General features: G+C 39.9%; 1 protein-coding gene across 3 annotated transcripts; it reads right to left on the bottom strand.

Moving 5' to 3' along the window:
* Positions 1–4,126: 4,126 nt before the first annotated feature.
* On the bottom strand, positions 4,127–11,493 carry PCK1 (phosphoenolpyruvate carboxykinase 1 (soluble)). 3 transcript variants are annotated; one of them, XM_010185506.1, is made up of 10 exons: positions 11,403–11,493; positions 10,933–11,196; positions 9,394–9,575; positions 8,573–8,776; positions 8,067–8,254; positions 6,945–7,107; positions 6,590–6,814; positions 6,366–6,497; positions 5,563–5,658; positions 4,127–4,955 (listed from the first exon to the last, which is right to left on the bottom strand). In XM_010185506.1, the coding sequence occupies exons 2-10, from the start codon at positions 11,154–11,156 to the stop codon at positions 4,501–4,503; spliced, it is 1,869 nt and encodes a 622-aa protein (XP_010183808.1). In that variant the 5' UTR covers positions 11,157–11,196; positions 11,403–11,493; the 3' UTR covers positions 4,127–4,500. The 3 variants fall into 3 exon arrangements, with proteins under 3 accessions (XP_010183808.1, XP_010183793.1, XP_010183801.1); XM_010185491.1 differs by lacking the exon at positions 11,403–11,493 and having other exon boundaries at positions 8,564–8,776; positions 10,933–11,201; XM_010185499.1 differs by lacking the exon at positions 11,403–11,493 and having other exon boundaries at positions 10,933–11,201.
* Between the last annotated feature and the right edge of the window lie 2,202 nt (positions 11,494–13,695).

Here is a 13,695-nt window from a genome sequence, read left to right as displayed (position 1 = left end):
ATGGTAACGAAGGCAGCATAAAGCCCTTTATGCTGGGTAGGGGTGGCTCAGACACTTTCTGCGTGATGTCTTATAACAAAGACACCGTAACGATGTTTGTGTTTGCAAGGATCAGATACTGCCTGAATTTTGCATATTGATACATTTGCTCACAAAATCCTTCCCTGTTAAAGTTTTGCAGCCAAAAGTTATAGCTGTGATGGCTGCAGAATGCAGGAAAGGCATACAATAGGAACTCAGTTTTTTCTGTCTTCTCTCTTGTTCCCACTAGCTGTTTTGCATACAGATTCACAGCTGTGGTAGGATGCGTTTTGGAATCTCCGTGGCTGGGGTTTGCCAACACCCATTTGACAAATGTGCCCTTTTGTATCACTGAGGTTAAACCACTGCCAGAAATGTCCTCCATGATCAACAATGATGATTACTAATTTGGAGTTTAAAGCACTCTGCTTTGCCATTCATAAGCAGCATTTCAGTAGTCTTCCAGCCAGGTACATCTCTAGTTACTGTAATTGTCTTTCAGTTAGGGAGCTAATTGACTATACTGCAGCAAATATGGAATAAATCATGTTACTATGGTAGCCAAGGTTTTTGGAAAACAGTATTTCCAAGAGCACAAATGCCATTTCTCTGAATTTTACTTATTTCCCTGAAAATTGTCCTATCAGCATAGAATTGTGAAAGATTTCAAGTTGGGTTTCACTGTTTTCCAATAAGAGTTATGCAGCAAGCTGGATGTTGCTTTTCAATTTGATTTATTTATTTGGTTTAACCTTCATCATGTTGACAGAATACAGGTGTGTGGATATCTCAAGCTAGTTACTAGCGAGACTGACACCTGAGAAAGGGATTTGAAGTAACAAGACAAAACACAGTCAAAATCTGACCTTGAAGCATTAGAAATAGTTGAAAGGATGCTATCAGGCTTGGAGACTTCTCAACTTGTGCAAAGATTGGACCAAGGTCTGGGACTGAGCTGCATGGATTTATCTCTAGGAGTACGTGGCACTGAACTCAGACTTCTTGCCCAAGTAGATAAAGGTCATTTAGTGGGACTGCACTAACTTTAAGGGTGTCAAGCACAGCCTGTCCTGGATGTGTTGCATGCACCACTGTGTTGTTTCGTTAATAGACATAATAGACATAATAGACATAATAGTATAGACATATATATAAAATATATATAGACATATATAGAAATATATAGACAAATTATAATATTATAATAGGCATAGACAAGGCACCAGAGGCTATATCCTCAATAGCATTAATGGTTAAACTGTGATTTTGATTTTTTTTCTCTCTTCTTTCCAGCCACCAGTACATCCACAAGTGTTTTAACAAAGTATTTTGTTTCTCGCTTCCCAGAATACCGAGTGCATTTCATAACACAGCTGTTGCAAATGTCATGGCTCCGTACACTTCATGTGTTAGTCTTTCCTGTGCTTCCCTTCTCTGTATCACATTTAATAGGCCAAGTTTTATATTTCTCTACTAATTTGTTGAAATTTATTGTATTTGTTGTCTTCCCCTCTTTCTTTTGAAAATCAGGGGAACTTCCAGATTTCAATTTAAAAGCATTTTGTTCTAATTCATTTTGTTTTTATGGAGCATAGTATTTGTTGGAGGGAGAGAAGTTGAGATCATAATCTGGCACGGTTGACTAAGTTTCTAAATTTTAAAGTGACGCCTTCTCTCTTTTTAAACATTTTCTCTGCCAATACTAAACATTTTGATCATTCAAAATGTAAATTGTACTCCTCATAGATGCTGATGGGTTGTGGATATATTTACATAAAAAGGAGCTGTTGAATGACTCACGCAAAAAGTTATTTTCTTGTTCTCAGTCCTAACAGTACAGCCGTTTTCCCCTCATTTTCCATAGTTTCCAGAATGATTTGCGTGCCCATCAGTCTCTGAGCAGTGTTTGAAAAGGTGCATGTGGTTAAAATGTGTGGAGTGGGAGAACTGCAAACGGCTTAAATATTTTTGCCAGAAGTGCTCGTGATAGCCACTTTCCGTGAGCTGCGTTATGTTACATGGAAAGAGTTCCCGGAGGAGAACCCCGAGGGCGGCGGCGGTCAAGGGAAGGGAAGTCTGCCAGCCTCTTGGGGTGAGGAGGAGAAAGCGAGGGGTTAGTCAGAATATGAAATCCAGCGCTTTGGGCTGGAGGATGATGGTTCTCAAGGCAGTTAGCACCTTATAACAGCAATCTTGCTAGCTAGCTGTAAGATCACAGTTATGTTGGCCTACAGTAATGGTACCTGTCTCCTCGTTGAGCAGCATTTTATGGGACAAGTGTTTCTCTGTTTTTCCATGTCCATATGCCTTCTGGGCTTTGGCCTTTGGCACAGATTCCTCTGACATGAAGTACGAGTAATTTCTTTGTAATATTCAGAATATTGAGCCTGGTTGTGTTTGAGAAGGCAGAACAGCACACTGGAGCTGCTCAGAAAGCTCTGGAAAGCCCCGAGCTTCTGTACATCTCCTGGGCAGCATTTCAAAATGTGCTTGGCACATGTTTGCACTACACAGGACTGGGATGCTCTCGTGAGGCCCATAAGAAACTCTGAGACTGTAACTGGCCATAACTCTCCAATATTAGCATGACAGATTTCCTTAGATCTCCTTGCTCTTCCTTAGAGTTAGCCAAATACCAGGTCCAATACTGTCATATCAGTTTGGGAATGGCCCAAACCTTTCATCAAATACTTATAAATGACTTTATAAACAACTTTATTTTATATGTGTGATAGTAGTCCTCGAATCTGAGGAGTGTATATATGTGTCTCTCTTGGCTCACTTCCCCTGACTTATTTGCTGTCTTCCACCTTGATTTTTCTGTTTAATTTGAAGCTTACTCAAGAGTGCACAGACTAAAGATGACCCTATACCAGACCTGAATCAATGCAGAGATGATTTTTGACCAGCAAGCAGGTCAACCGATTATCATCTCTATAGAGGCTGCCCTGCTCTCCTCCACTTTCGTCACAGCTTTCTATTGCCTGTTTTTTATTTGATCTATTTATTGACTTACACTGTATTATTCACTTCAGAATTAATAATGTTTGTGTTATGTCCTAAACATGGAGTCAGGAGGTAGGTAGAGGGTTTTCGGGCTATGTGACTTCTCCTAGCAAACTTTGAGGGGCATCTGTTGACCAGCCCTGGTACTGTTTGTTTTGCAAGGAAGCAGGGTCTATAAAAAGGCTTATTACACAATGTAAGTGGTTTTCTTTTTGCTAAGCAAATATTTGCAATATATTTTGGGAGATCAAGCATTCAAAGTGAAAAAAGCAGGATACCTGCCAAGGACGGGGGAAGCATTTAAAGGACAACTTTAATTGGGAGAACATGGGCTGGTTTTAGTATCTTGGATCTACAAGGAAGCCAACACAAGCTCCTGCCACTATGTTCATTGAGCTCTAAGGCTTTAGGCATCTTGACAAATGTGGAAAACACTTCCCAGACTGTCTTTACTTCAACAGCTCCACTAGTTACTCTTGCAAAAGCCAAGGTACTGTAGCACAGAGACAAAATCCTATGGCTTCAGCAGAAGAGCAAGGTCCTAATATGGGGCTTTCCTAGAGGGTAGTTTATTTTCTAAATGCCTGAAGTAACTAACAATGCCCAGTTATGGAGAGCACGTCACTAGCTGAATGACTGCTCGCAGCTGGTATAATAATTTCTGGTATCATAATTTCTTTGGCTCAAATAAAAGTTGCAAAGATAGTATGTGGCATAAACTAGTTGGCTTAGGAGTAGCACAGCAATGCTAGTCAGCTTCCACATGTGAATTTCTCCCCGTGCTGTGGTATTGACAGGAGGCCCAATTTATATGTATGTAGTTTATAAACAGTGAGGATACTGCAAATGAAGTAATATTTTGTATAAATGTTTATTTCAATAGTTTAAAGAACAAGACATTCAAAACATCTGGAAATCACAGGAACATGAGTCATATATAATAGCAATATCTTAAATACACACTAGTAATACAAAGTTATCTTTCACTGTTAAAAGTTACATCTTAATTTCTCTAAAAAATAATTAAGCCATGAAATATGTTTAGGTAATACATATGTACAGCATCTAATTTTCTTTCTTCTTTCCTGTAGAGTCGGAGACTCTAGAGGTTTGTGTGATAGAAACAATGTGCTACACCTCAAAGGTTGGATTGTATATGCAGAATTAGGCAAATAATTTACATACATCATAGCTATATGTGCATGTAAGTGACAGATCAAGGTTTTGAAGACCGTGTGCACAGACATTTCCACAGCTGCTCACCTATTCACAACAACTGATGTAGTTATAAATCATTAGGTCTGGAGTTACTTCTAGAATGCCCCTATCTATATTTGAACTAAACTAAGACCTACTTTCATTATAACCTCTTGCCCCATCAGTGTGCTCTTATGCTTCCAGTGCTGATTTGGTAAAATGTGTTTGTCCTGTCTCATTATGTGTGGACTGATAAATAATAGTTGTTTTGATAAGCTACAACTGTTTTATCCTCATCTCTAAGGCAAGCATTTCCCTTTCTATTTCATAGGGAAGGTCAGCATTAACTTGCACTTCAAAGTATTGCTTGATTTCTTCTACCTCCTTTTCCCAGAACTCTTTGGAGATATCAAACAGTTCGGTCAAGTTGACATCTTCTAAACCCTTCAAGTTCAAAGCAGTGTCAGCAGGGATGTAACCTATGGCAGTTGGCTTGGCAGAAGCTTTCCCTTCAATTCTGTTGAACATCCACTCCAGCACACGGGAATTCTCTCCGTAGCCAGGCCACAGGAATTTTCCTTGGCTGTCTTTCTGGAACCAGTTAACATGAAAGATCTTTGGTAGTTTTGCAGCTGGACGGTGTGCCATGCTGAGCCAGTGGGCCAAGTATTTGCCAAAGTTGTAGCCAAAGAAAGGTCTCATGGCAAATGGATCGTGCATAATGATTTTACCTGTTCAGAACACAAATGGAAAATGTAAGATAATACATAGCACATTTATTCTAAAGCACAAAGATTCAGATCCTCCCAGGATTTAGTACCCATGATCCGTTAACCACCTTTCTGTATCTGAACTAAAAAGCTTTAAGAAACAATACAAGTATTATCCTTGATGAACTAAAAAAAAAAGTACAAATTAAATTAATTTTTGTAATCAGTGGAAACTAAATTTCTTAAATCTCAGATCAAGCGGCTTAAATGAAGATCCTCAAAATCTGGCTTTCATTGTTCATTTATTTATGTTGAGCTCTAGCAGAAGAGAAAATCTAAGTTTATTTATCCCAGACTGTAACAAGAACTCTTCATCAAGGCTTCTGGCAACCCCATGCCTCCACCCTGTTCTGTATGCTTGCCACCTAGGGGTTTATTTTGCTTAATTTGACTTTTACAGATAATTTGGCTTTTAATTCCAGTACAAATATTTTCTATTGTGAAAATGCACAGGTTGCAAAATTAGCTGCCAAGACTGAAATGTGAAAGAGGAGAGGGGGAAGGACAGAGCATGCAGTCCAGAGAGGATTGCTTTTAATACAGGTAGGCAGATTAAATTTTGATTTACCTTTGTGCTCAGCAGCTGCTGTTGCTTCAGATCTCATAGCTGCTCCTATAAATACTCCATGCTGCCAGTTAAAGGCCTCATATACAAGAGGCACACCTGTAAAGAACAAAACCACTTCAGTAATTAGAGGTCCAGAAACATTTTTATAACAGGTTTTGCTACCTGAGATACTGCCGAATGCATGTTACTGTATAATGTAGTCTAATTTTTTCTGCTTTTTTTAATCAATTCATTTCCTTCCCTCTTACCACAATAATTTTATATGAATGTTTTCAAAACTGGCTACTGATTACTGAACACATCCGTGTCTACTTGCTCAATAGGAGAAAACTGGGACTTCAGAATCCTCAGCAGATTTTACTGGAAATAGAAACTGGTCCTGTGGTCATTATATTAGACTCAGACCTAGCATTACTTGTATTTCTTTTCCAACTTTAGTTGACCTTTAACAGATAAATTTATTTTACTTTTCTGTAAACTGCTACAGCTAGTTCATTTTTCCAACCATTTCCTAACTGAACTAGTTAAAGTGCAGCAATTAGCTGTGTGTCTACGTATTACCCAGCTTAGTGGGTCCCGATCTCTGTCCAGCCCTTTGCTACTATTACCTGTTTTATGTTAGTATCTAACAATTCAGACATTGAAATATCAGTGGCTGTAACTGTGTGTCAAAGGCTAACATGGAGAAGTTAGAGTAAAATGGTTATTTCCTTGCCCTTGCAGCTGTGAAACAAAACCTGTGTCTACGTCCAGTTGCGTTTCAACCCTTCTGTGGTCAGCACGTTGGCTGCTGCATCCCTTACCAGCAGGTCTGCGGCCTCCAAATATTATCCCTTCAATAGGCACACCTTCGGGTGATTCCCACGCAGGGTCCAAAATGGGGCACTGGCTGGCTGGGGTGCAGAACCGTGAGTTGGGATGAGCACAAGGTTCCCCTGTGCAGAATACAATAAAAAGGTTATAATGGCAGAATTAACTTGAATTCAGCAGAGCAAGCCAAGACAGGCTGTGGAGTGGGCCATGCTACCGTTCTCTGGAGTCCAATCCTTGTTCTTCCATGAAGTCAGTGTTACTTCTGGTGGTAATGGCTCATCAATGCCTTCCCAATAGACGCCTCCGTCACTGGTTTCTGCTACATTGGTAAAGATGGTGTTCCTGAATATGGTTTTAATAGCATTGGGGTTTGTTTTGACTGAGGTTCCAGGGGCGACTCCAAAAAAGCCATTTTCTGGATTGATTGCCCGTAAGTTGCCTGGAAGTTAAATGACAAAATATATGTAAATCGAAGTACTTTAATTCTATCCAGAATTTTGTAACATGTCTTGCTGCACCTAAAAGCAACCTGTACTGGACTGTAAATGAATCCACTTTCAGTTCTGTACCTTGTTCATCAAATTTCATCCAGGCAATATCATCACCCACACACTCAATTTTCCATCCTGGCAGGCTTGGGTTCATCATGGCCAAGTTAGTTTTTCCACATGCACTAGGGAATGCTGCAGCAAAATACTTCTTTTTACCTTCGGGATTGGTAATACCCAGGATCTATTGAAAAATTAATGCAACTGTTAAACACGGTCTTTTGTCTTGCACTTTTCATTTTGAAGATTGTCTTCTAGCAGGTGGTAATGATAAAATATTTAATTATGCAAATTTGTTCCAACAGAAGTACCACATTATATAGTTGACAAATAACTCAAACTGTACTTTATTAATCAAAAAGTCTACTCTTTTTGCCCTTAGAATATCTGTAATGAGTTGTTATATTTTTTTTTAATGTCAGGTGTGTATATAACTCAAACATTTAGTCTTATTTTGCTGATTAAAGGTACACAGGCTGCATACAGCTGTGTTTCTCGGCTAAGACAGAACAAAACCAGGCCATATTCTTTTGGCTGCACGACTAGACGGAAGTAAAAACACTTCATGTATGGATACTTCTGCACTTCTCAGAGTCCATAGATGTTTTTTCTGAGACTGTTCTCTTATGCACTTTGGAATTATTTTTTTCAGTGGCATTTTATGGTAGTAGAATGTTGAACTCACAGCAGAAAGAAAAGGCATGAAGGGTACAAAGCAGAACTCATGTAGAAAATCTAATATTTGCAGGTATTTGAGTGCATAGAATCTTTATAATAAGACGCTTTTCAAAACTTGCATTAACCTTTTGCTATTAGACTTGTAGGGGCAACGTGGATGCCCAGTGATAATGATTAGGCTCTGCTCAAGTGCATAGGTCTGCCCACAAGTAGCTACTGTCAGAAGTTCCACATTTTCCTTGGTTTTTCTGATTTTACAGGTACTATTTTTTTTACAGGTTTGGTACTTAACCTTGCAAGCAGTTTCCTATCTCTTATAAGCCTGCCATGTGATAAATTTATATCTAATGTTACAGGACTATCTGTATGAGACTAATTCAATTGATACCAAGATGTCATGTATTTATGTTGAGCTAATTTAGAGTTTAATGGCTGTTCAAACACACATGATTTAATAGCTCTTACCAGCATGTGCTCAGCTAGCCAGCCCTCTTCTTTGGCGATTCTGCTGGCAATTCTGAGAGCAAAGCATTTTTTCCCCAGTAAGGAGTTTCCTCCGTAACCACTGCCAAATGAAATGATCTCTCTGCGATCCGGGAGATGGGCAATCAGTGTTAACTCCGGGTTGCATGGCCAGTTGTTGATTAGTGGTTCTGCAGAACAGAATGTTATCATTAATGTAGCAATTTCCATGCTGGATCACAGTGTTTCATGAGCACCAGACCTCTAACAGCAACCCGTACCAGATGCTTCAAAGGAAACCTCCTGGTAAGTATCAGGGATGATAATCTCCTTTTCTTGAAACTCTCATTGGGCTTTGATTCCTTTAATTGAGTTCTGAACCTAGTGCTGTTACGCAAACCACTCTGGTCTTCTATGGTGTTGTCTCCCATATGCTGAGAACACAGAGTCAGCTCTAAAACATACCCCTGGGAATTTGCAGGGGAGACAGGTTTTTTTACGTCTCTTACCTTTTAGTGGTAGAGGGCATCCAACCGAGTGAAGGCATTTTACAAACTCCCCATTGCTCAGGGCTTTCAAAGCAGCTGTTCCCATTCGTGTCATGATCCTCATGCTGGCCACTACATATGGTGAATCTGTCAGCTCGATCCCAGTCTTGGACAAAGGAGACCCAATAGGCCCCATGCTGAAGGGGATGACATACATTGTACGTCCTGTAAAACAGGGAGTAGCAAGATGTGGCAATGAGCAAAACAAGGAACTTTTGAAATAATCTTTATTGACATGGAGATTGTTTCTCACTTCTTTAAAAGCTGTTTGTCTTGTAGGCGTTTCTGATGATGTTTAAAGATCTGTAGTTTTCTGTTTGTCTAATTGTGTAGCAAGAAGTTTTATCTTGAATGCTGAAAGCAGCTGTTCAGGCAAACTGTCCAGCCAGCAGTAAAGATGGGTGGAGGGCAAGTTCTCTCTTGGTAAAAATTGCAGAACTTGCAATTATTGCTACTGATGGGGGTCCTCCATTCTCACCTCGCTTCCTATCTGCCGCTTAGTTGCTGTGTGGAAAAAAAAAAGTCACCCAAATTTTCCTGCCTTACTTTTCTTCATAAAGAGAAGAATGCTGGAAAGAGACTGGGAATGCTGGAAAGAGACTGTCCTTGCACAGGCATTTGGGTCTATGGTAAAGATCCGGATGAAACCAACAAAGTAACTAATATCACGGATACAAACCTAAACCTTCAGTTAAAATGTTCTTTAAAGATTACAGTAACTACTAGTGGTAGTGTCTCCATAATCCTAGAAGTTCAATGTCAACAGTCCTTTTCTTGCCCACCTTGCATGCAGCCGGGGAACCTGGTATTGAAGGCTTTCTCAAAATCTTCTTCAGACATCCAGCGACCCAGCTGGCTAGTTCCAGTTTTAGGGATTGGAGTGGTATCTCTCTGTTCTTGAGTAATTATGACTGTTTTGCTCTCAATTCTTGCCACATCTCTTGGATCAGTGAGTGCCAACCAGCTGCATTTCAACAAAAATCGAGAAATTAGACTTTAGTTATCATAGTGCTTTTTACCCTTCTATGGGACTGGTTTAGCACGAAAGAGTACAATGTTTTTTAAGGCCAAAACTACAGTGACAGAGCCAGTATAATAAACAATCTCAAAAATCAGTTACATACATTCTCTCGTACAAACTGTTTAAAGACTTTCCAGTACGAGTGACAAATTATATGGCCTAGGAAATTCTGGTTACATGTTAATACTCCTTTGCCTCTTATCTCAGTGTTATTCTCCGTTGCTAACTTCCAGAGAAAAGTTAATCTCATTTAATTCTCATTCTCATCAGTGTGAAGTTGTTTTGCATGGGGACCACAAAATGATGCCTCAAGCACAGTGGATGCCAAGCAAGTACTTTAAGTGTTGGTATAAGTGCCTGTGGGATCAGAATCCAGCTTAGTGGATTGGCATAGTCCTTTAAGTTAGAGGCATCGCGAAAGAAAGACTGCGTTTAAGTATGATCATAAAAAGTGAAGGAGTTTATTAAAGAGGACTCTTTTCCCCCCTCTAAGGAATTTTTGCCATCTATTTACAATAGAAAGGATTGTTTTACATTTTCACCTCTGTGCATAGAAATTTTCCATGAGTATAAAAATGTTCTAGTTGGGCTGTCATAACCATCATCACTACAGCTAAGCATATAATTAACAATGAATAATTTATCTTGCCCTTTTCTCTCCCAAATAGTCTGCAAACAGATTGCCAAATTCCTGCACTTAGTTATTCAAAAGTCTTTGCAGATTTCTTGCATGAAGATCTCTTGGTCAGCACGTAATTCCCGAGTATGTACTTGTTGTTAATATTCTCCTTTCATGTTGGGTTAGCTGGGAGAGATGATGAAATATTTGAAAAAAGTATTTTCTGAATACATTACAGTCAAAGCTCATTGGCATGATATGAATAATGCCTATACTGAATAATATCTGAACGCCCACAGAGCTATTTGAATACCACAAAAAAGCATTTGGTGAATAAACTAATTGACTAGTAGAATTCTTCAAAAGATGTATTTGCTAAATAATATTTAGCCATTGCTAATGATTAGTTACATAAATGTCATGACATGATTTCGGTTCCCTGATGTAACTAATCAGTAGAGACAATCTACAGTTGATAGTCCATCTGAATAATGTGCTTTATGTTAATTTTTGGAGGAAAAAGTTTGCTTTTCCTGAGTATTTCACCTATGTAAGTTACAGTGCCAAAATGTTCATGGAAAGCAAATACTGAAGGGTTATAAGCAGTTTTAAAAGTAAACAGGATAGAAAAATGCATATTGCCATTCTGACATGATACTTGAGTTCCTTCAGACTACTCACCAGTTCTCATACTTGCTCAGCTTCTTGATCATGCCTTGTTCTACCATGATGTCCAGAATTTTTTTGTTTTCTTCTTCTGAGCCATCACAGATATGAATGCTCTCAGGCTGGCACAGCTTGGCATTACTTTCAATGAAATCTCTCACTTCTGGAGGCAGACTCTGCAAATCCCCCTGGACAACCTTGGGCATGACATTTACCTCGGCTTTCAACTGTGGGGCCATTATTGAACCTGTATTAGATCTTGCGGATGGCTTTGAAATGCTGATCACAATCTAAAATCAAATATATTGGGTGTGTTAGCATACTATGGCATTGTAAACAGTGCCAATAAGCCTTCCTAACAACATATAACACAAAGCTAGAATTTGTAATAGAGTTGATCACGTACTTCTGCTTTAAAATCAATATAGAGAACTTGGACCACTGGTAATTTCAAGCTGTAAAAAAATAGAGGCCATTCTACTTACGGTCTTTATGAGATTGAGTTGGATGTCAGGAAGGCTTTTGCTGTCTCTTTCAGTTGATCCAGTTTCACTTGCTTTGGAGGACTCTTGCGATCACTGGTTTCCAAGGAGGCCTCCTCCTTCCTTAAATATTCTTCATGGTAGTGTCCATCCCACTAGGTGAGCTGAGGGAGGCTTGTCCTTTACGTCACCACTGGATGCGTCCTGGGACAGTGTCACTGACTCTGTCATCACACAGAGTTGTCAACAAAGCAGCCCTGACGAGGTAATGATTTAACAGGTTTGATTAATGAATGCTGAAAGCAGTGATTCTTCTCCCCTGGGTTTGCTGTTCTGAAATGGTTACAAAATTTGTCAGTTTAACCAAACTTTGATCCAATTCGGTTTTGAAATCAAAAGCATCAGAACTTCTTGGTGTGTGGGAAAGATTGAGCACAACGTGTGTCTGGAAGTGGGAGCACGGGGGTCATCCTGGCACATTTGGTGGGCAGATGCTCTCTAGTTGGCTGTGAAGTGGAGGCTCGTCCAAGGTGTGTTTACTCACCTTGGGAACATTGCCTGGTCCAGGGATAAAGTTCAACAGTGAGCACTGACAGTACTGAATAACCACTGTATACGCCTGCCTGGAGGCCTTATTTTTGTTCTTGCAATTCTAAAAAAACCCCAAGCATTTAGATGTAAATCTAAATGTTGAGTTTCCTTCAGTGCTGGAGAGAAAATTTTTGCTTGTGGCTAGCTTTGGGCTCTTGCAAACTAGATAATTATTTTATCACAAGCTCAGAAGAGGCAGATCAGCAACTGTCTCAGTAATTAACCTCCTCCTTCAAACATTATGTTTTATTTTACTGGTAGTCCTATGCAGGTCATAAGATATTAACCCATCTTTAAATTACTCAAAGAAAAGGCCCCAAACTGCTCAGGAATGTGACTGCCCCCTTTGCTGTATGTGTGAAGTGCACTGTAGGCACATGTACCCAGACATGTACATACCTGTATCTGCTGTGGCAGTGTACAATACCAACAGCCATTACTATGCTTGCAGTTCTGAGGGCGATAAGGTGACCTGAGACTTTTTGAGGTCTTGCCTCTAACTGCTCCTGCCTGTCTGTCTGTCAGCTCTTTACATTCCTCTACTCCATTTTACACCACCACGTCCATAGGGAAAGGCTGATCTTGCACATGCAGTCTGGGTGTGTGAAAACAGAAGTATTTCAGACAAATAAAACTGTAGAAATAAGCCTCCTGCCATTTCATCTCACTCCACTTACATCCAGTCCCAGCAAAGGACCTGGGGTCTGGATGAGGTGATGCTTTCATGCCAAACTGTAATTTTTTAAATACTGATAGGGCTTCCACCACGTGTGTGAAATATTGCCAACCATCGTTTGCAGAGCAGGGAATCTGGAAATCCCAGCTAAGTTTCAAGGAGTTCTTTAAAGCAACAAAACTGATGCAAGTATCCTGTATAAAGGAAGTCCATAACTTGCCACCTGCTCAAGTTCACACAGTCAGTGAGAGGCGTCCCAGCAAGGTTTTCACCAGGGCAGCCAGCAGGGACTTGCAAGCCCATAACAGCCAGGTCTGGCAAAGCAGCATGGATCAGGATTGCAGCTCACCTTCTTGCCCTGCAAGCCTAAAATACTGCAGGGCTGAACCTCATGCTGCAGGAACACTTCCCCTGGGACTGCATCCGCTATCTCTCCTGCAAAGCTTTTTATTATGTTTTGTAAACTCAAAGGGAAGAAAATAGTGAAGTAAGAGGGGCTGTCCTTGGTGCACTGCAAGGGCAAACATTCCCGAAAAGGAAAACAAAAATCCTGGTAGGATAAGAGGTGCTAAAGATTGCTCCAGATGGGGCTTTGCTGTAAGCAAAGGTAAAATCAAAGGCAATTTAATAATGACAGTGGTGGTGTTTGCTTTTGGAGTCTGCACACTGTGTTGCTGGTGCAGCTGATCAGAAATATTTTGGCCAGCTGTTTTCCTCTTAAAACATATCATTAAATACTTCATTAAAAATAAAATGCAGCATAATCTTTAGTAATACTGAGCAGAGCCCTTTTTTAGTGAAGTACAAAAATACTGAGTCCATCCTGCTGGCCAGACAAGTCATTATACAAAGAAATAACAACTGACAGAAAACCAGCAATGTTCAGTTGTCAGAAAAAAGTGGACCAGAAAATGATCATATTGCAGCACAAGTAAAGTCAGAATAAAAGCCTAAAATTGACAGTGTGAGACAGCAAGATTAGTCCTACTGTCTCTTCAGTTTTGAGTGGAGGAAAAAATCCCCAAACCC

This window comes from Mesitornis unicolor, unplaced genomic scaffold, assembly GCF_000695765.1.
Source record: "Mesitornis unicolor isolate BGI_N332 unplaced genomic scaffold, ASM69576v1 scaffold10400, whole genome shotgun sequence".
Classification (NCBI taxonomy): domain Eukaryota; kingdom Metazoa; phylum Chordata; class Aves; order Mesitornithiformes; family Mesitornithidae; genus Mesitornis; species Mesitornis unicolor.
The sequence above is the reverse complement of the archived record's forward strand: the minus strand, read 5'-3'. Positions and strand labels throughout refer to the sequence as shown.